This window comes from Oncorhynchus keta, chromosome 27 (assembly GCF_023373465.1).
Source record: "Oncorhynchus keta strain PuntledgeMale-10-30-2019 chromosome 27, Oket_V2, whole genome shotgun sequence".
In the NCBI taxonomy this organism is placed as follows: Eukaryota; Metazoa; Chordata; class Actinopteri; order Salmoniformes; family Salmonidae; genus Oncorhynchus; species Oncorhynchus keta.
The window spans coordinates 30105383-30126907 of record NC_068447.1 but is presented as its reverse complement, the minus strand read 5'-3'; the positions used below and the strand labels follow the sequence as shown (position 1 = coordinate 30126907).

The 21525-nt window shown below is 43.2% G+C and overlaps 1 protein-coding gene across 8 annotated transcripts; it reads left to right on the top strand.

The window, feature by feature from the left end:
* The first annotated feature begins 190 nt into the window (after positions 1-190).
* On the top strand, positions 191-20929 carry LOC118359764 (E3 ubiquitin-protein ligase TRIM33). 8 transcript variants are annotated; one of them, XM_035738461.1, is made up of 21 exons: positions 191-999; positions 4693-4811; positions 4947-5094; positions 5496-5628; positions 5851-5967; positions 6236-6350; positions 6714-6860; positions 7049-7166; positions 9128-9558; positions 9940-10125; positions 10576-10632; positions 11097-11306; positions 12347-12488; positions 12690-12753; positions 13004-13166; positions 14850-15268; positions 15463-15586; positions 16517-16591; positions 16961-17113; positions 19868-19918; positions 20097-20929. In XM_035738461.1, exons 1-21 carry the CDS (start codon positions 225-227, stop codon positions 20346-20348), a joined length of 3999 nt encoding a protein of 1332 aa, XP_035594354.1. In that variant the 5' UTR covers positions 191-224; the 3' UTR covers positions 20349-20929. The 8 variants fall into 8 exon arrangements, with proteins under 8 accessions (XP_035594354.1, XP_035594355.1, XP_035594353.1 ...); XM_035738462.1 differs by having other exon boundaries at positions 9125-9558; positions 13022-13166; XM_035738460.1 differs by having other exon boundaries at positions 9125-9558.
* The last annotated feature ends 596 nt before the right edge of the window (positions 20930-21525 follow it).

Here is a 21525-nt window from a genome sequence, read left to right as displayed (position 1 = left end):
ATTTTTATTTCAAACGTTTTGGAAATGTAAAGCATTACTTTGATATTATCCAAACATTAAAATGTCCAGTCATATTTGGGTCCTACGAATTATTTTGGAATGTTTATACTCTGTTATTGACACAGTCAAAGATTAAGACCGTGAATTACGTAATGACGTAGACAACACGTTTTTTACTCGGTACGTAGGACGTCCTGCCGGTTGCGGTTCAAAGAGGAAGGAAGATGGCGGACAACAAAGGCGAAGAGGATATGGAGAGCTCTTCCAAATTAGATTCAGAACCTCAGGGAGAGGATAGCGGAGACCCAGAATTGAAAGATGTGAATCCGATGATTGCCATAGAGACAAATTTGAAAGAAGGAGAGGATTCACAATCCCAGGAGAATGTTTCCCAGATGCCTAAACCCGCTAACGACGTCGTTAGCGGAGGAGGGGACGCTAGCAGCAACAGCGCGGGCACAGGGGAAGAAGGCAGCATTAGCAGTAATGTTAGCCCAGTTGGGAACACCAATGGTGGGACAACCGAATTGAAAAATGAGAATGCGGTGATTGTCATAGAGTCGATCTCGAAAGAAGGAGAGGATTCACAATCCCAGGAGAATATTTCCCAGGTGCCTACACCCGCTAACGTTAGCGGAGGAGGGGACGCTAGCAGCAACAGCGCGGGCGCAGTGGGAGAAGGCAGCACTAGCAACAGCCCAGTAGGGAACACCAATGGGGGGACAACCGAGTCCTCGGCTGCTGGGGATACTGCTGGAACCTCACCAGCACTCACAACCGATATGTCCCCACCTCCAACAGTTCCACCAGCCAACCCCGTCATCCCAATAAACCTTATGGATACTTGCGCTGTGTGTAAACAAAGTCTCCAGACCCGTGACTGTGAACCTAAACTCTTACCGTGTCTTCACTCATTTTGCTTGAAATGTATCCCACTGCCAGAGCGACAAGTTACCGTACAGGTGCCTGGGCCGAACGGACAGCCAGACACCCACATAGGTGAGTGTAGTCTACTTTGAAGTGGGCAGGGGATGCACAATTGCTAGCTACTGTAGTGTAGGTACCAAGTATCAACAATTATGTATAAACGTTGAGTACCATGCAGCTGCCAAATGGTCAGACAGCATAATAATATTGTTTTTCACCTTTTTACTCGCTGTGATTTTGAGATTGTGTATATATATTACTCATATTGTGACTCTCACAATAACATGTTTCACAATGGCCCGAATCTAGTTATGGTAATACAACAGCATACTGAATAGGCAACAGCCCCTGGGCCCGATAGGCCGGCTATGGGCTATTCCAAGGTAACACCCAGAATCAGATTTTTTGCTTTAAAATGTGTGTCAAACAAAAAACAATGATTGTAAAGTTAAACAATCATACAAGGACTATGTAACAATTTCCACTGAAAATGTTACAGAAACACATTCACTCGAAGAACAGTCCATATGCAACATTTGATAACAGAACATGGTTTGTGCCGTCATTCTGTTAACGTTACCTAACTTTGCATCTGCACTGCTCTTCAAGTAAATGTACATAGAGTTGCATGGTTTGTTTATGCCAGAAGAAGATTCATATTGAATGTCACATGTGCCCCACAGCCAGATACAGAATATAATTATTCTCAGTTTCTCTTATCAGTAAAGCGCCTTGGCCTAGGACCCAAAATTCAGTTTCGCCATCCTTTCTCAAGGTGGGAGGTTTGTCCATCTGCACAACATGATCATTGCATGACATGACAACTACACCAGAATAGGTGTAGGTAGCCTTGAAGTTAAGGTGTTGGGCCAGTAACTGAAAGGTAGCTACTTCGAATACTGGAACCGACAAGGTGAAAAATCTTGGCATTTAACACAAATCATGTGGAGTTGGGATTTGCAAAAAATATATTTTACATTCATACATGTGTATAATATACACATGTAATAGGACAATATAGGCATCCACCTAATTATTTTATATGTATTATACATAGACCTATAATGCCATTGACAAATCAAATGAGAGATGAAACATGGTGCTCTTGATTTCTGCTGAGAATAAATTATTGGCTTTCCAGGTGTAATTATTTGGCATTTTGCAGATTCAATTCACCTACACAGTAATGTCCAAAGTCAACTAACCAACTTTTTGCAGTTTTATGTAATGTTTAGTCCATGCCTATTTTTCCATAGGCACAATTGTGGATTACTATTTACTTTGACTCTATCAATACTAAATTCTTGTAAACCAGATCTTGTTACATTAACCTTAGGCTAACTACTGACATGCAATGCTTAGGTCTAGATAATGGGCAACCAAGAACACAATTCCAGCATTTATTTCTGGCATTAAATCAAGGTAAAATGTTTTCCATTATAGTTGGGACCTTCTAGGGGTGGTCATGTGGACAGACCATGTAGTTAGGCCATGGGCTGAACATGTCTGATCCCCAACCATTATGAAACATTTGATAATGCCCAGAAACACTGCCCTTTCTGCTTGCCAGCACTCATTGCCTTCTCAAATGCCATTATGACACATCGGCCTACACCTAGTCTGGTCCTCCAAGATCTGTTTGCGTATTGCAGCCACCCCCTTATGGTCGTTGATGTGCCAAACTTTTGGCATTGACAATGACCATAGGGGGTTGGCTGCAATATGCACAAACAGATCTAGGAGGACCAGACCAGGTGTAGGCCGATGTGTAATAATGGCATTTGAGAAGGCAATGAGTGCTGGCAAGCAGAAAGGGCAGTGTTTCTGGGCATTATCAAATGTATCGTAATGGTTGGGGATCAGACATGTTCAGCCCATGGCCTAACTACAGAAGGCAATGAGTGCCGAGGAGCAGAAAAAGATCTGGGACCAGCCTATTTCTATTCGATGCCTATGGTATTTTGGCCACTGTGGTCAGAACTACCCAAGGGTTGTTTTTTTTCTTCTATTATGGCCCACTTTGTCATATCAACATGGCTAAGATTCGATGAATTTGATGTAAAACTTAAATAAACTCCTAAATAGGAACAATAGACCTAACTCGTTACAATGTCAGCTCATATTGCCTTATTTGCACTAAGTCTAGGGGGGGGGGATTTGCCACTTGGTTTGGTATAAACTACCTACAGCCAATGGTATAGACTCCATACAGCTGATGGTTTGGTATATACTCCCTTCAGCTGATTAATTTGTTTTGGGGAAATGTAAACACTCACATTTAAAGATTGAACTATGGATGCAGTCCATGAGATCGATATCATGGTGTTAAACATATTTTGAAGATACACACTGTTTATTTACAAAGATTCAAATGATAATCATAGGCCTAAATTAAGTATTAGGCCAATCATACAATGTTATATTTTGGTTTATTTTCCTTGCCCTCAAGGCAATTGTCTAAATGTGGAATCTGTTTTTAGATTCCATGTAGATATGTAGCAGTACAGCCTAACCATTAAATAAACAAACATGTGAACTAATGGTACAAGATTGTCAGCATCATATACATGTAGGCTATTCAAAAGGTCAGGCATGACAGGTGCAACAGAATTAGGCTATGTCTATTTAATAAGTTGGCCATTTTCATATTTCCCCTAGTCTGCTTTTCTATGTTATATTCCAAACATTCATGCATGACATTCTGCCTCACCTATTAGGTCATATAAATTGTATAATGTAACAATAACAGACCATGATTTTGAAAAATGTGAAATTCTATTTCGATACAGTTTTTATGCAGTGCACTGCATGTATGTGTTTTGTATGCGCCCTGACTTGCCTCAGTTCAAAGTCTCACAGCTGCAGTGGCAGATCAGTCTTGGTGGTGTGGTCTCCTAAACCCTTTCAGCTGCACTCACAGCCAATCACTCACAGCCCCTTGCAGCTGGGGCTTACACCAAACCGGCTGTGTGCAGCATGAGCCGGTATAGACTGGCTCAAACTGGATTGAGCTGGTTTGTGCTGCATCCAGTAATGTACTCGGAAATGTAATTAATGGGTTTAAGGGAGTTGAGAGGAGTTAAGTTTGGGGGTGGAGCAGTTAAGGATTATGTATTCAACATTTAGCTGAAGGATATGTATTTTCATCACATCATTGCCCACTTTTGATACAGCTCACTGATTTGTGTGTCTCATATGAATATATCAATCTGTCATTATTCAGAAATCTTGAAAATAATATGAAATATTGGGGTGAATATGATAATTGAATGGATTTATAATCCCAACCCTCAAAGGGGAACTGCCTCATCCTCCACCAATGTGTAGCACCCACCTACTTAGGCCCTATAATGTATTTCATAGTCTGCTATTATGGTACTTAACAATTCAGTTGTAGCATCTTTATTATTAATACATTTAAGCACCAACTAATTGTAAAATGTGAACTGATATGGCAGACGTTTTTTAAACAAAGCTACCCCCACAGTTCAGATTGTAGATGCAATAAAACTAGTTTTCATACCCACAATTTTTTTTGTGGTTTGGACAAGTTGCCAAAAGTTTACAAGTAGTTGATCCAACTCTTTTCTAAACAGGCCTTTTGAATGGCCTCTGACCTCTGTAGTATCTGTATGCAAACTATTATTGAGAAAATAGTTTTTTGTTGTTGCTGATTTCAAATGATGATTTCTTTGTCAATTTCACCACTTAGACTATAGGCCTAACCAGTGCTTCTATCTTGTTTCTTTCCTCGGTCTACTCTAGTGAATGTCATGCGGTGTGTAGTTTGTTGTCAAGACTGCAAACAAAGTGACATCATTGACAACTACTTTGTCAAGGACACCACCGAGGCCTCCAAGACTTCAGATGAAAAATCTGCACAGGTATACCACAATTTAACTCTAATTTAATTCAGTTAAGTTCAAGTGGATGGTTGATTTAATACAACTCCCTCATTATCAGCTGCATCTAGCCAAAGTTAGGTATCTAAGTGGCGTTGTGTGTTTTGTCTCATTCAGATGTGCACCAGTTGTGAGGACAATGCCGATACCATTGGGTTCTGTGCAGAATGTGGAGAGTGGTTGTGCAAAACCTGCATCGAGGCTCACCAGAGGGTCAAAATCACCAAGGACCACAAAATCCGCAAGAAAGAGGATGTCTCTGAAGGTAAATTGTCCAACAAACCTAAACACAATATGTGATGGATATTCTAGAATATCAAGTGACAATTTGACATAGCCTAGTTGGACTTGTAGATCGGAGGTTTCTATTTGCAAGTAGAAGGCTCTGGTGCAGGCATTTGGTGGCTGTAGTTTATCCAGGCCTTATAACTTCACAGCTGACTGGCTGTTGTCATGGTTACATGCTGCAGAATCAGTCAGTGCTCCAGTACTAGTAGATTGGCCCTGCTGGTTCTCAGTATAGCTGACATGCAGTACCATACTCTGTATTAATTAATGTATTTCTTTATCTTACATGTTCTTTCACTCTTAAAAACAAATAAAAAAATGATATTGTTATTGCTCTCTCTATTTCATACTTTCTTTTGTTTCTCTCGGTCTCTGTAGAGTCTGTAGGTGTGTCGGAACAGAGGCCTGTGTTCTGTCCCATCCACAAACAGGAGCCCCTGAAACTCTTCTGTGAAACCTGTGACACACTCACCTGCCGGGACTGCCAACTGTTGGAGCATAAGGAGCACAGGTAGGACATGCAGTACTGCATAGACAACATATGATCTTTAGAATAGGAAATCAAAATCTGTAGTGAATTCTGGTCGGTAGTGGTGGTGGATGGTAATAAGTTTGGTTTTGTGTTACATTCACACATATCCAGTGAGGATCGGGCACAATGAGAAAAACGTCAATCTAGTCCAGTGATCTAAGCCTTGGTGTTCCTTGCTGAACAGAGTTTCTCTTCTCTCAGGTACCAGTTTCTGGAGGAGGCCTTCCAGAACCAGAAAGGCATCATTGAGACGCACATGGTCAAACTACAGGAGAAAAAGACCTACGTTCACTACTCTCACTCTCAGGTGACAAGCAGGTACAGCAGCATTCCCATCTCTCCTGTGAACGGGGCTTGTTTGGCGACTTCATAGCTGCAGGGTGAACTCCCGTTCTCCAATCCTAATCTTAACCATAGGTGGGGAAAAGGCTAAACTGACCCAAGATCAGCATCTAGGGGCCACTTCCCCACCCTACAGAGATTTGATAAGGGCTTGTTTATGGGTTGAGAAGTAAAGTGCTCTTTTATTGTTTACTAGTGTGTCTCTAGTTTGAGTGTCCTTGTTTCCATCCCCGTTTCCATCCAGGATAAAGGAAGTTACTGATACCCATAAGAAGGTGGAACATGACATCAAGATAGCCGTATTCACTCTTATCAACGAAATCAACAAGAAGGGCAAGTATTTACTGCAGCAGCTTGAGGTAAGGCCATCATGGTACCTATGCAAGGAATGCATTTGAACTCAACTCATTATGCTTTCAGGCCTAGAGACAGATTATGCCTAGTCCTGGACTAAAACACCCTTTCAATGGAGATTTTTAATCCAAGACTAGGGTTTGGTGAACCGTCCCTCAGTGTTTTGTCTAGGCCTATGTATTGAGAAGAATGAATACCAAACTTAATTTGGCCCCTACATTTCCATATGATGTGAAGTTTATTCTGTGACATTACTTGGATACTGTTTTCATTTAATAAAAAAGGGTCCAGCCTTTACCCTGATTACATAGGCGGATGGATGCCTGCTGGTAATGTTTTTCCCTACCGTTTGTCCCTTGGTCCTCCAGAGTGTGACTAAGGAGAGGAGCATGAAGCTGTTGACCCAGCAGACCGACATCGCCAACCTGGCCAGGCAGATCCTCCATGTGCTCAACTTCACCCACTCTGCCATTAACAGCGGCAGCAGCACCGCCCTGCTTTACAGCAAGAGGCTGGTACGGAAAACAGATACACATACACAAAAACAGTCTCAGGGAAAAGCTCGCACATAACCTATTCTCCACAAAGGCCAAAGAGTGCACTATAATATGCAGAAGTTGCCCTATCCTATATTGATCCTCTCTATAAACTATAGTCTATCTGCAAACCAATAACTTCCCAATATCTTCATATGTGTCTGCAGATCATTTACCAGCTGCGCAAGGTCCTGAAGGCTGGACTGGAACCAGTGCCTCAGGCTAACGGAGCTGTTCGCTTTTTCTGTGACCCCACATTCTGGGCCAAGAACGTGGTCAACCTAGGTGAGAGGATTTACTACTCTACATGCAGGGAAGTATGCAGGGAAATCTGTTTCTGGCCACTGATGGTACAGTATAAAGCATGGCATAGAACGGGAGATATGCCTCTACCTGCACACTGATGATAGTGCTTCCCAATGGTGACCACAAGATTGGCAGATTGTTTGGCATAGTTTCACAGTTTGGACTCGGTGCATTAAATGTCTGTGCCTTTTTCTTTTTACGCTTGTATCCTTTGCATCGTGGTAGGATGGCAGATAATTTGACACGGTAATGTCTTTACCAGTCCCCTAGACTACCGACAGCTGATGGATTGGTTTGGTATAGACTACCTATAGCCGATGGATTGGTTTGGCATAGACTACCTACAGCTGATGGATTGGTTTGGCATTGACTAACTATAGCTGATGGATTGGTTTGGCATAGACTACCTATAGCTGATGGATTGGTTTGGCATTGACTAACTATAGCTGATGGATTGGTTTGGCATAGACTACCTATAGCTTATGGATTGGTTTGGCATAGACTACCTACAGCTGATGGATTGGTTTGGCATTGACTACCTATAGCTGATGGATTGGTTTGGTATAGACTACCTATAGCCGATGGATTGGTTTGGCATAGACTACCTACAGCTGATGGATTGGTTTGGCATTGAATACCTATATCTGATGGATTGGTTTGGCATAGACTACCTATAGCTTATGGATTGGTTTGGCATAGACTACCTATAGTTTATGGATTGGTTTGGCATAGACTACCTATAGCTTATGGATTGGTTTGGCATAGACTACCTATAGCCGATGGATTGGTTTGGCATAGACTACCTATAGCCGATGGATTGGTTTGGCATTGACTACCTATAGCTGATGGATTGGTTTGGCATAGACTACCTATAGCTGATGGATTGGTTTGGCATAGACTACCTATAGCCGATGGATTGGTTTGGCATAGACTACCTACAGCTGATGGATTGGTTTGGCATTGACTACCTATAGCTGATGGATTGGTTTGGCATTGACTACCTATAGCTGATGGATTGGTTTGGCATAGACTACCTACAGCTGATGGATTGGTTTGGCATTGACTACCTATAGCTGATGGATTGGTTTGGCATTGACTACTGATAGCTGATGGATTGGTTTGGCATAGACTACCTATAGCTGATGGATTGGTTTGGCATAGACTAACTATAGCTGATGGATTGGTTTGGCATTGACTACCTATAGCTGATGAATTGGTTTGGCATAGACTACCTATAGCTGATGGATTGGTTTGGCATAGACTACCTATAGCTGATGAATTGGTTTGGCATAGACTACCTATAGCTGATGAATTGGTTTGGCACAGACTACCTATAGCTGATGAATTGGTTTGGCATAGACTACCTATAGCTGATGAATTGGTTTGGCATAGACTACCTATAGCTGATGGATTGGTTTGGCATAGACTACCTATAGCTTATGGATTGGTTTGGCATAGACTACCTATAGCTTATGGATTGGTTTGGCATAGACTACCTATAGCTGATGGATTGGTTTGGCATAGATTACCTATAGCTGATGGATTGGTTTGGCATAGACTACCTATAGCTTATGGATTGGTTTGGCATAGACTACCTATAGCTGATGGATTGGTTTGGCATAGATTACCTATAGCTGATGGATTGGTTTGGCATAGACTACCTATAGCTTATGGATTGGTTTGGCATAGACTACCTATAGTTTATGGATTGGTTTGGCATAGACTACCTACAGCTGATGGATTGGTTTGGCATAGACTACCTATAGCTTATGGATTGGTTTGGCATAGACTACCTATAGTTTATGGATTGGTTTGGCATAGACTACCTACAGCTGATGGATTGGTTTGGAATAGACTACCTATAGCTGATGGATTGGTTTGGCATAGACATACACTCAGTCACTTACTTTTGCCTCTCCTCTCTCACCCCCCAACTGTAGGGAACCTGGTGATCGAGAAGATGCCCCAGGCTCAGCATCCTCCCAACATTATGGTGGGGCCCATCTCCCCGGGCCACGGCCACCCAGGCCACGGCAAAAGCCCTGGGCAGATCAATCTGGCCCAGCTCCGGCAGCAGCACATGCAACAGCAAGCCTTCGCCCAGCAGAAACAGCAGCAGCAGCACCAACAACAGCAGCAGCACCAACAGCAGCAGCAACAACAGCAGCAGCAGCAACAGCAGCAGCAGCAACAACAACAGCAACAACAACAACAACAGCAGCACCAACAACAACAGCAGCAGCAGCACCAACAGCAGCAGCACCAACAACAGCAGCAACACCAACAGAGGATCCAGGAACAGATGCGTATTGCCTCCCAAATGTCCCAGCAGCACCCCAGGCAGGCTGTACCTCAGATGGTACAGCAGCAGGTAGACTGAGGAGTACTGAATGTCTTTATGTTTTTAGTTGACCATTGTTCTCATCAATAGCAGTGGTGTAGTGGAGGGTAAATGCATTTTAACACCGCTTACTCACTTAGTTTATTTTGCACAAGCATTTATCCACTTATTGTGGAAAAAGGCATTGAAAATATAGAAAGTGTTAATTTACTCACTGTGAACAGTGATCAGCATTTACCCACCCACCCACTACATCACTGTTCGGAAGTGCTTTAGTCAACCCAGGTTAAATGTTTTTTTGGACCTATAATGGTACTGAATATTATAATCTGTTGCTATAATGATTTTGTTCATGAGTTATACTTTTACCTGAAAATACAACTGCCTGTCCTCTGCTGTGTCTCTCACTAGCCCCCGCGCCTCATCAGTATGCAGGCCCAGCAGAGGGGCCCCATGAACGGCGGGCCCAACATGTACCCCCCCCACCACCTGCGCTTGCCCCCGGGACAGGGCCGCATGCCCAGCTCCAGCGCCCAGCCACGCATGCCCAACGGCCAGCAGTACTCCCCCATGATGCAGCCCCAGCTGCAGAGACAGGTCAGACTACACCACTTGCATTATGTCCCTGAGGGGATAAAAATATTTAATGAATTGAGTTGAGGTATAGATACATTATTACTCCACAAAAGGGAAATTGATCAGTCAACACATCCAAAGATGATATCCATAAAATAATAAACAAGAACAATCACATATACAGTAAACAATAGGGCGACAGGTAGCCTAGCGGTTAAGAGCGTTGGGCCAGTAAACGAAAGGTCCCATGTTCGAATCACTGAACCAACTAGGTGAAAAAACGGTTGATGTGCCTTTGAGCAAGGCACTTAACCCTAATTGCTCCTGTAAGCCGTTCTAGATAAGAGCGCCTGCTAAATGACTAAAATGTTATATGTTTTATGCAGAAACCGGTACTACTGATTGGCACAACTGCTGCCATTTGGTAGTAGGATTTTCACTGTGTATGTATGGGTACCTTTTTGTGTTTAGATGACTGTAGATTCTGAGATGAGCGACCACAGGTTTCGTTTGTTACATCTCACTGGGGTTTGGCACTTTTTCTACTTATACGTGAATGGTAGTCGTTACGGCCGGGACTATACCAGTATCGCGATACTCGTTGGTATCGTGGCAAGGAAACAAAACGCAAAGCCGATTTTAAACGTCTTAAGGAAAACATCCCTAATGTTGGAAGCAAACATCATGATGTTGTCTCGAGTCACATTTATTGTCCTAGCTATAGCACACTATATTGTACTACATACAGCAGGTTTTTAAAGGACCAAATAGTTCGGTCTGCTTTGTGTTTTTGCCATGGAAAGAATATTGCGATATTGGTATCGTCACAGTCCTATTAGTCGTGTTTCTTGTTGCATGGGCATGATTCGTGATTATGCTTCCAAAAATGACCTTTCAGCACGTTGTAGACCTGGTAGAATTAAACAATTAATAAATATTAAATCCTGCCGAAAATCTCTAGTTTTTGACTTCCTCCTTCTCTGTCCCTGTAGCATTCAAACCCAGGTCATGCTGGACCCTTCCCAGTGGCATCTCTCCACAACGTGAGCGCTGCCAACCCCACCAGTCCCACCAGTGCCAGCATGGCCAGCGCCCATGCCCACCGTGGCCCCGCCAGCCCCATAGTGGGCGCCATCGACCTCATCCCCTCCGTCACCAACCCAGAGAACCTGCCATGCCTACCAAACATCCCCCCCATTCAGGTGCACACAGCCCTCTGGGACCAGGCACATGTCACGCACTTCCAAATCTCACCATGCCTGCTTCCATTCTCATCCTTTCTCCTGGCCCCCACCCCTTTGCTTTTTGTAGATCTGAGGGGAATGGATAAGTATGAGTAATATGATGAATATTCAATGTATACTGCACAAAATATAAATGCAACAAGTTCAAAGATTTTACTGAGTTACAGTTCATATAAGGAAATCAGTCAATTGAAATAAATTCATTCGGCCCTAATCTGTGGATTTCACATGACTGGCCAGGGGTGCAGCCATGACTGGGCCCACCCACTTGGGAGCAGGGCCCAGCCAATCAATAAGTTTTTCCCCACAAAAGGGCTTTATTACAGATAGAAATGTGGAGGTCCTGGGCTGGCGTGGTTACAACGTGGTCTGGTTGTGAGGCCGGGTGGACGTGCTGCCAAATTTTCTTAAACTATGTTGGAGGCGGCTTATGGTAGAGAAATTAACAGTCATTTCTCTGCCAACAGCTCTGGTGGACATTCCTGCAGTCAACATGCCAATTGCACACTCACTCAAAACTTGAGACATCTGTGGCATTGTGTTTTGTGACAGAACTGCGCATTTTAGTGACCTTTTTATTGTCCCCAGCACAAGATGCACTTGTGTAAAGATCATGCTGTTTCATCAGCTTCTTGATATGCCACACCTGCCAGGTGGATGGAATATCTTGTCAAAGGAGAAATGCTCACTAACCGGGATGTTAACACATTTGTGAGCAAAATGAGATTTAAAAAAAATTTCAGCTCACGAAACACTTCACGTGTTATGTTTTTATATTTTTGTTCAGTATAGTTTCTGCCATACTGCTTTATACCTACCTATCTGTGCTCATTGAAGGGGGTAGGAAGCGGAACAAAACCTGGCTCAACTTAGATAAAATCAAATGTGGTGCTCATACATATACATGGCGATACTTCATCAGAAATGTTCACAAGGTGAACTAAAAATGACCACTAATTCAGTGTTATCCTGTGGCTGGATGTTTGTGGCGCCATCAGCTGGAAGACGCGGGCTCCAGCAGCCTGGATGCCCTACTGAGTCGCTACATCTTAGCCAGCACATACCCTCAGCTGGGCCTGGGGCCCCCCGGGAACATGAACCTCTCCCACGGACCCTCCACACACTCCCCTGGCTCCTCAGGTACTGGAGGACGACTCTACTACAACGAGCACAAACACTTTCTTCACACACAGCTTCAATCCAATCTTATGATTTTTAAATCATTTGCTCAAATCACTGTCATGGCTATCACGTTTAACGAAGAAATTGTTTTTCTTACATGACTTCTATATTACTGCCTCATCCTTGCATCCTTGCTCACTGTCTATCTCCCACCCGTAGGCTTATCAAACTCCCACACGCCTGTGCGGCCATCCAGTACGTCCAGCACAGGAAGCAGGGGCAGGTAATGACACACAGGCCAAGCACTAGACCTCTGCTCAAACACAAGGGCTCTCGCATTACTGTGAGTCAATGATGAGAAAATGACACTATTACATAAAACTGTGAAACATCCATAGGATGGGTAGAAGGTAGCATTGCAGATACTGAACCATTTGAGTAAGCTAGTCACTCCTGAACAATTAATCTCACTGGCATACATAGTTATACATATATTTATGTAAGGGAGGTATTTTGTGTGTGTGTCTCATAAGCTGTGGATCTGCGGGTAGGCCAGGGCCAGCAAGCGGCCCAATGGAACAGCAGGTCAAAGTCAAGCAGGAGCCCGGAGCTGAGAAGGAGTGTGGTTTCTCGGGAACCACCACCTCCAACGTCAAAACGGAACAAGGGAAGGATGGAGGGAGGAGCGCGTGCATGGTAACACACCTAACTGCCCAGCTCTTTCAGCTCCTTTTAGCTTGCTAGACCAAGATCTAAACTAAAAAAAATAAACATCCTCTCACTGTCAACTGTGTTTATTTTCAGGTAACTTAACATGTGTAAATATTTGTATGAACATAAGATTCAACAACTGAGACATAAACTGAACAAGTTCCACAGACGTGTGACGAAAATAATTTGAATGTGTCCCTGAACAAAGGGGGGGGGGGGTTCAACATCAAAAGCAACAGTCAGTATCTGGTGTGGCCACCAGCTGAATTAAGTACTGCAGTGCATCTCCTCATGGACTGCACCAGATTTGCCAGTTCTTGCTGTAAGATATTTACCCCACTCTTCCACCAATGCACCTGCAAGTACGGACATTTCTGGAGGGAATGGCCCTGGCCCTAGCCCTCACCCTCCGATCCAACAGGTCCCAGATGTGCTCAATGGGATTGAGATCCAGGCTCTTCGCTGGCTATGGCAGAACACTGACATTCCTGTTTTGTAGGAAATCACGCACAGAATGAGCAGTATGGCTGGTGGCATTGTCATCTCAGGAAGAGGAAGGGTACCACATGAGGGAGGAGGATGTCTTCCCTGTAACGCACAGCGTTGAGATTGCCTGCCCCAGACCATGACGGACCCTCCACCTCCAAATCGATCCCGCTCCAGAGTACAGGCCTCGGTTTAACGCTCATTCCTTTGACGATAAACGCAAATCCGACCATCACCTCTGCTGAGACAACCGTGACTAGTCAGTGAAGAGCACTTTTTGACAGTCCTGTCTGGTCCAGCGACGTTGTTGCCGGTGATGTCTGGTGAGGACCTGCCTTAGAACAGGCCTACAAGCCCTCAGTCCAGCCTCTCTCAGCCTATTGCGGACAGTCTGAGCACTGATGGAGCAATTGTGCGTTCCTGGTGTAACTCGGGCAGTTGTTGTTGCCATCTTGTACCTGTCCCGCAGGTGTCATGTTCGGTTGTACCGGTCCTGTGTAGGTGTTACACGTGGTCTGCCACTGCGAGGATGATCAGCTGTCCGTCCTGTCTCCCTGTAGCGCTGTCTTAGGCGTCTCACAGTACGGACATGGCAATTTATTGCCCTGGCCACATCTGCAGTCCTCATGTCTCCTTGCAGCATGCCTAAGGCACGTTTATGCAGATGACCCTGGGAATCTTTCTTTTGGTGTTTTTCAGAGTCAGTAGAAAGACCTCTTTAGTGTCCCTAAGTTTTTATAACTGTGACCTTAATTGCCTACCGTCTGTAAGCTGTTAGTGTCTTAACGACCGTTCCACAGGTGCATGTTCATTAATTATGGTTCATTGAACAAGCATGGGAAACATTTTTTAAACCCTTTACAATGAAGATATGTGAAGTTATTTGGATTTTTACGAATGATCTTTGAAAACAGGGTCCTGTAATAGGGACGTTTCTTTTTTTTCTAAGTTTATATCTAGCAGGTATTTCACTGGCATACATAGTTATACATATATTTATGTAAGGGAGGTATTTTGTGTGTGTGTCTCATAAGCTGTGGATCTGCGGGTAAGGGAGGCTATCTTTATAAGATGCTTGTTTGTTGAACAACAGAGGTTTTCAGCCTCACTTCTTGACGCTAAACCAGAATTCTAAATGTACTTAACCCAGTCTTTCGTTCTTGTGTGTGTTTTGTCCCACAGATGAGTAGTTCAGAGAGCAGATGTACTCCCCCTCTCCCCTTGTTGGGCTCTGTGACTTCTGGCTCCTCTGTCCAGGACATCCTCAAGAAGGTGGGGGAGCATGTCAAAACTGAGCCCCAGGACCAGGAGGCCTGCAGTGGGGCCAACAGGCCTGGCAACGCCCCTATCACCACCAGCAGCACATCCACTGTGGCCTCTGCCGCACTGCTGACCAATGGTAAGGGAGCCGCATCTGCTGCCCTGCGCTCTCCACGCACTGCACAGGGGACCAACCAGAGCGGGGCAGGAGGGAAGGAGGACGACCCCAACGAGGACTGGTGTGCTGTGTGCAACAACGGGGGAGAGCTGCTTTGCTGCGACCGCTGCCCCAAAGTCTTCCACATCACCTGTCACATCCCCACCTTGAAGTGCTCCCCGAGGTGAGCCCCGGATGCGCGGCCGGCGTTGACTACAGTAGATGTCAGAATGAGAATGAATTTCATTCATATAGCACCTTTAACTCAAAGCCTTTTACATTGGATGCTGATATCTTGCTATACATCAGCTATCATTTTCCCATGTCTATATATCTGGATTATTGCTTCACATTTTCTTTCTGTTTCTCCCCTGTCAGTGGTGAGTGGATGTGCACGTTCTGCCGGAGCCTGGCAAGCCCGGAGATGGAGTACCAGCCTGACGACGAGCCTCGTGACGAGAAGGACATCAGTGAGCAGGGCCTGAGTCCTGAGGACCAGAGGGTCAGTGGAGCCATCCACCTGTAATACCTGTAACATGTCAAACTCTTTCCACAGAGGGCTGAGTTCGCAGGTTTTCACTCCTCCCTTGTACTTCATTGATGAATGAAGGTCACTGATTCATAAGGAACTCCCCTCACCTGATTGTCTAGGTCTTAATTGAAAGGAAAAACCAGCAGACACTAGGCCTTCCATGGAATAAGTTTGACACCCCGCACCTAGGTCTTTCCCTGCTTACAGTTGGAAGGACTTTCCATAGGATTAGTAGTTTCTACTGCCACTGCCAATTCAATACATTTCCTCACTACGTACATCAGTGAATTTTCATTGACCCTGTTCCTGGAGAGATATCGCCCTGAACGTTTTCGCTCCAACGTTAATTTAGCGCACCTGATGGTAATAATAATTAGCTGTTTAATAAGCTGAATCAGGTTAGTTACAACTGGGGTTGGAGCGAAAACCTACAGGAAGGTAGCTCTCTGGGAACAGAGTTGTAGAGCCCTACTTTAGATGCCCTCATATTTGAGGAGTGAATCAGTGTGAATGAAGGCAGTACAGCTCTCTACGGTAGCATAGGGGTAAAGAGCGTTTGGCCAGTAAACGAAAGGTTGCTGGTTCGAATCCCCTAGCCGACTAAGTAAAAATAATCGGTCGACGTACCCTTGAGCAAAGCACTTAACCCTAATTGCCCCTGTAAGTCATTCTGGATAAGAGCGTCTGTTAAATGACTAAAATGGAGTATGTGAGTTCCTGGCAACTTGTATTGAGTATGTTTGTAGTCATGAAGCCAGACGTGCTACTCCTTCCATTTTTTATTTGCTGCGTTCAGACATTGGGACACATGCCTCAGTCTCTCTCTCTAGCTGAGGAATGATAAGGACTTGTGTAATGTTCTCCTGCATAACCACCACCCCTATCTCTCACTCCCTGCAGAGGTGTGAGCGCCTCCTGCTGTATGTTTTCTGCCATGATCTCAGTGAGGGGTTCCAGGAGCCTGTTCCTCCCTCTGTAAGTATCTCAAGCATGTAAAAGGCAATGCCACCGTTATTCTATATGACCTTGATGGCCAAATATACTCTTCCCCTTTACTGAGTACAGCCTCCTCTGGTTTTCTTCCTTCTTGGGACTTTTTCCTGGCCATTGTGTTCTTTATTTTACCATTGGTTTCTTTGGGGTCTTGGCCCGGGTTTCTGTAAAAGCACTGTGTCAACTGCTTATGTAAAAAGGGATTTATAAATACATTTGATTGGTTTATTGACCCTGCCCTATACCCCCAGTACCACATTACTTAATCATTGTGACTATAACCATAATATTCTGTATGTTAAATTAATGAACCAATATGGCTCTCAAACCACAGTGTTCCCCTCTCACCAGATCCCTAATTACTACAAGATCATCAAGAAGCCCATGGACTTGACCCTGGTGAAACAGAAGCTACAGTTGAAGCATGTCCAACACTACCAGAGCCCGAAGGAGTTTGTCTCAGATGTGCGCCTGGTCTTCAGCAACTGTGCCAAGTACAATGAGGTGAGTGGGCATGACTTCCAGGCATGAGGAGATAAAAATAAAAAATATGGTTTTATTTTTTATTTTTAACCTTTTATTTAACTAGGGGGGGGGGCTGATTGATAGTTGAATGGATGCAGGAGGCCACATGCACACTAATACTGTATGCTGACAGTGGGAATACATTATTCAGAAGGTTGATCTTTATCACACCGTTTGGCATGGACTTGTGCACCCACAGGGATTAACACTGGATGACTGAATGCAGTTACTGTGTACTCACACTATACTGTTTGTTGTGAATGTGGTGTTGCCAAACTAATTTGCTGTTTTTCTAACCTGAAATATTTTCATGGCCACTAATGTAATGTCTTTCTGGTCAGTTATTTTGTACGTTGTGGGATAGTCTGCTGTCATAAGACTTCTTGATTTGTTTACTGAGGAGTTAACAAAACAAGCAAACCTATAAAGCATTGACTATAATTGCCAATTGCCATTATTGCCACAATATCAGAGATTTGTCATTCTAAATAACTTTCTTGCAGAGATTACCCTTTAAACAGCTAATGGGTTGCTTTTTATCTGTATTCATTATAGTTAACTGTTTCGATCAACAAAAATATAAACACAACATGCAACAATTTTCAAAGATTTGACTGAGTTACAGTTCACAAAAGGAAATGTCAATTTAAATAAATTCATTAAGCCCTAATCTATGGATTTCACATGACTGGCACCCATGGCTGCACACCAACCCAATCAGATCCAGTTTTTCCCCACAAAAGGGCTTTAATCACAAACAGAAATACTCCTCAGTGCCCCTTGTCAGACGCTATTGTCCCCAGCACAAGGTGCCCCTGTGTAATGATCATGATAATCCATTCACCTGACAGAGGTGGTATATCTTGGCAAAGGAGAAGTGCTCACTGACAGGGATATAAACAAACTTGTGCATAAAATTTAATAGAAATATGTTTTTTTGTGTATATGGAACATTTCTGGAATTATTTATTTTGGCTCTTGAAACATGGGACTAACACTTGACATGTTGCGTTTATATTTTTGTTCAGTGTAGTTGTCATTGACTGTGCCACACAAGTCCTGGATCTTAAAGCAGAATTGAGCTTTTTTACAACCAAATGTTATAGAATGGTCCAGACCCTTTAAAAAATAATACATTTTGCGATTCCACTTGTTTTTGAGAAATGTACTGCAACTAGTGATTTAAAAAAATATATGTTTCCTCATCCTCATTGTGTTGTATGGGGGCTCTGAAAAAACAAATGCTCTAAAAACACCCACATGCGTAATTTTAGTAACAGAAACGCTCTCAGTATAGTGATGTAGGTCTTCGGGATGTTGAACACATGAAATTGTCGTTCCGAACTTTCTCGGCAACATTATATTCCATTTTGTGCGACTCGAGCTGTTTCCCCTATTCAGCTGTTCCATTCTCAGTGTAGCCTGCTGCTACAGGTAACTGCCAAAATAAAGGAAACACCAACATTGTCTTAATAGGGTGTTGAGCCAACAGAACAACTTCAATGCGCCTTGGCATAAAGTCTAAGTGTCTGGAACTTCCTGTGTGGAAGCACCTTCTTTCAATGTACTTTATACCCCTCAAGTGTTTCCTTTTACTTTGGCAGTTACCTGTAGAATGGACGTAGCAGTCGACTTGCAACAAAATGAAATATAACGTTGTGGATTAAGTTCAGAATGCCACAATTTCATGTGTACAACATGTACAACATAGCTTTTCTGTTTCTAAAATGACTAATTTGGGTGATTTTGGAGCCTTTGTTCATATTTGTCAGAGCCCACATACTGCACAAAGAGGATAAGAAAATGAAGCGCTGGTTAGTGGTAAGTGAAATTGCACATAAAGGGTCTGGATGCTGTTTACATTAAAATTAGATTTGGTTGTAAAAAAAAAATAAAAAAGAAGCTACATTCTCCTTTTTAGTGTAATAATGAATAGTTTAAATCTGATACTAATCCAAATACTTAACTTTTTGAATGAAAAAGACTTGTCCCATGTGTGTGGGATTTTCATCTTTGGCTTTGTAAGTCAACATGTGTGTCTGAATTGGACCTTTTGATATAGTGTCGAACTTGTTTTCAAGTGATGTGTTTAGGGGGAAAGGTAATTTACAAAGTGGTTGGTATTCAACATTGATTTAAAATGGAACAGAGGGAAACAATATGATACCTTGAGAAAGTCAATGAGGAACTGAGTTGTGATAGTGACGTTAAAAGATTTCCTATTGGCTGCAGTTGACATAGTCAGCAGTTCAGCTCAATGTGCCATATATGCTACTTATGCATAAGTTACGATTTCCAAGGACACTTACTAGGTATCAGTGAAGGAACTGTCAGTGTCAAGGATATTATATCAAGCTAAACAATTTAGCAGGGAGAGAAAGTGAAAGCTGTCACTCCCAGGAATATGCCAGGACCCAGAGCAAGGCTATGGATGCTGTTCAGAATTCTCTCAGCAGGCAGAAGCAGCCAGGTAAAGACAGACCATAGACTAGCTTGGAAATGTAATGACAAGATTACCCAATGACTGTAAGCTGCAACAAGTTTATGGAGGGATGACAGACACAAACCGTATTTGGACACAAGTTCACTAAGGAGTGTATTTTCCTTAGGCCCAAAGACCTAGGGTAGTGACGGTACACATGGTTGTTACCTATAACCTGTCTGTACTGTGAAATCCCCCCCTCCCCTTCTGCTTTTTTGTATTTTATTGTACTGTTATCGCCCCTTTTTTAGATGTCTCGAATAATCCAGGTATATGATGAGGAGAAACAGAGTAATGTGCAGGTAAGCTGTTTCTAATACACATGGAGGGTAAAGGTTCGGCTGCCCACTCGGAATGTTAACCCACTAATGTACTCCTTCCATTCCTTACCCATTCATCCCTCCTGTTCAATGGTACCCGCACACCCCACCTCGCCCTTCCTCATACTCTCTCCCTCTTTCCTTCCCTCCCTCCCGACAGGCGGACTCCGAGGTGGCGGAGGCAGGGAAAGCTGTGAGTTTGTACTTTGAGGAGAGGCTGCTGGAGCTCTATCCAGATGAGAGTTTCCCCGAGGTACCAGAGGAGCCCGAGGTACCAGAGGTTCCAGAGGAGCCCAAGGCCCCAGCTGGAGAGGGAGAGGAGGCGGATCTCACAGAAGACTCCGAGGATGAGTTTGTGCAGCCTAAACGCAAGCGGTTAAAAACGGATGAAAAGCCGATGCACATCAAGTGAGAATCATTGTGTTAAAAGAGGAAAAGAGAAGGTCAAGAGAAGTGAAAGGATTTTGTCTTCCTCATCTCATGTTTTTTGCTTTTTTTCCCTTTAAGACCACATACGTAAAATGCAGGACCTATTGTACAAATGTACAGGTTTATTTCATCCTTTTCCTCTTTTTAAAGAGTTATTGTAAAATAGAAATTAAATCAATCTGTGTTTCTGGCAAACTGGACTTTTTAAAGACCTCCATTTCCTCTTCTGTGGCAATTTATGGATGTTTAAGAAAGTGCTTGTACAGATTTTAAAGTATGATTTGTTTTAAAGTATAATTTTGTTTGCAGTAGTTAAATGAATAATACGTATTTTTTTCTATTATCATTTCTAATGTTTGTAAATCTGTGAAACTTGCTTTATAAAGTATCTGAAACTCCTATTTCCCCTAATCTTGATGTACTATAAAGTTTGACATGAATTACCTACCAAGTATTTGTTGTATGTTTGTTGACATATTTGACCTGCTGTAAATAAGAGAGAACAAATGAGGAAAACCAGTGATTTGTTTGGTATTTCATCAATAAATAAAATATGTTCAAATATTTCCTGTAAATAGTATTGATATCAATGTTGCAAGACAAGACTTCATTTCAGGCTGAGAAAAAAATTGTTTAAAGCTCAACTGCCCCTAAGAACCAACTTCTCTGGTTTCAGATGGCCTATGTGGCATCTATATGAGTACATTTGTTAATGAAGTCGATCTTGTCCCAAACTGTGTTTTGTGAGTATGTCACGATTTACTGCAGGGTTGGGTATGGATGACTTGCATGCCCACTTTAGCCAATTATGGCCAATAGCCCAGATACAGCAGGTTGTGGCCCGCCCCCAACTGCCATGTGGACATTTGTTATCAAGTGGACATTTGTTATCAAGTCTACATATGGGTGCACAGGCTGAACTGCATTATCTACACTGGAGCCTTCAGTGACATGCAACCTGTGGAATAGCTGGCAAATGGCACGTGTTTCAGGCAGAAATGTGGCTGCAGTGAACTTCAGCTGTTTAAGATACTACAGTGGCATATTGCTGCCAATCAGCAATATTTTTTATATGACTATTACGAAATTAGATCACATTAGGAAATAACTCGTTATGAGAAAAGTAATGTTGTAACGAGAAAGATGTATTTATTGCAAAA

Excerpts from the sequence above, each read along its gene's own strand:
- LOC118359764 (XM_035738460.1), top strand. The coding sequence starts at position 225 with ATGGCGGACAACAAAGGCGAAGAGGATATGGAGAGCTCTTCCAAATTA. Across the intron at positions 4,812-4,946 it reads CAGATGAAAAATCTGCACAG|ATGTGCACCAGTTGTGAGGA; the intron begins GTATACCACAAT and ends TGTCTCATTCAG. Across the intron at positions 17,114-19,867 it reads ACTGTGCCAAGTACAATGAG|ATGTCTCGAATAATCCAGGT; the intron begins GTGAGTGGGCAT and ends CCCCTTTTTTAG.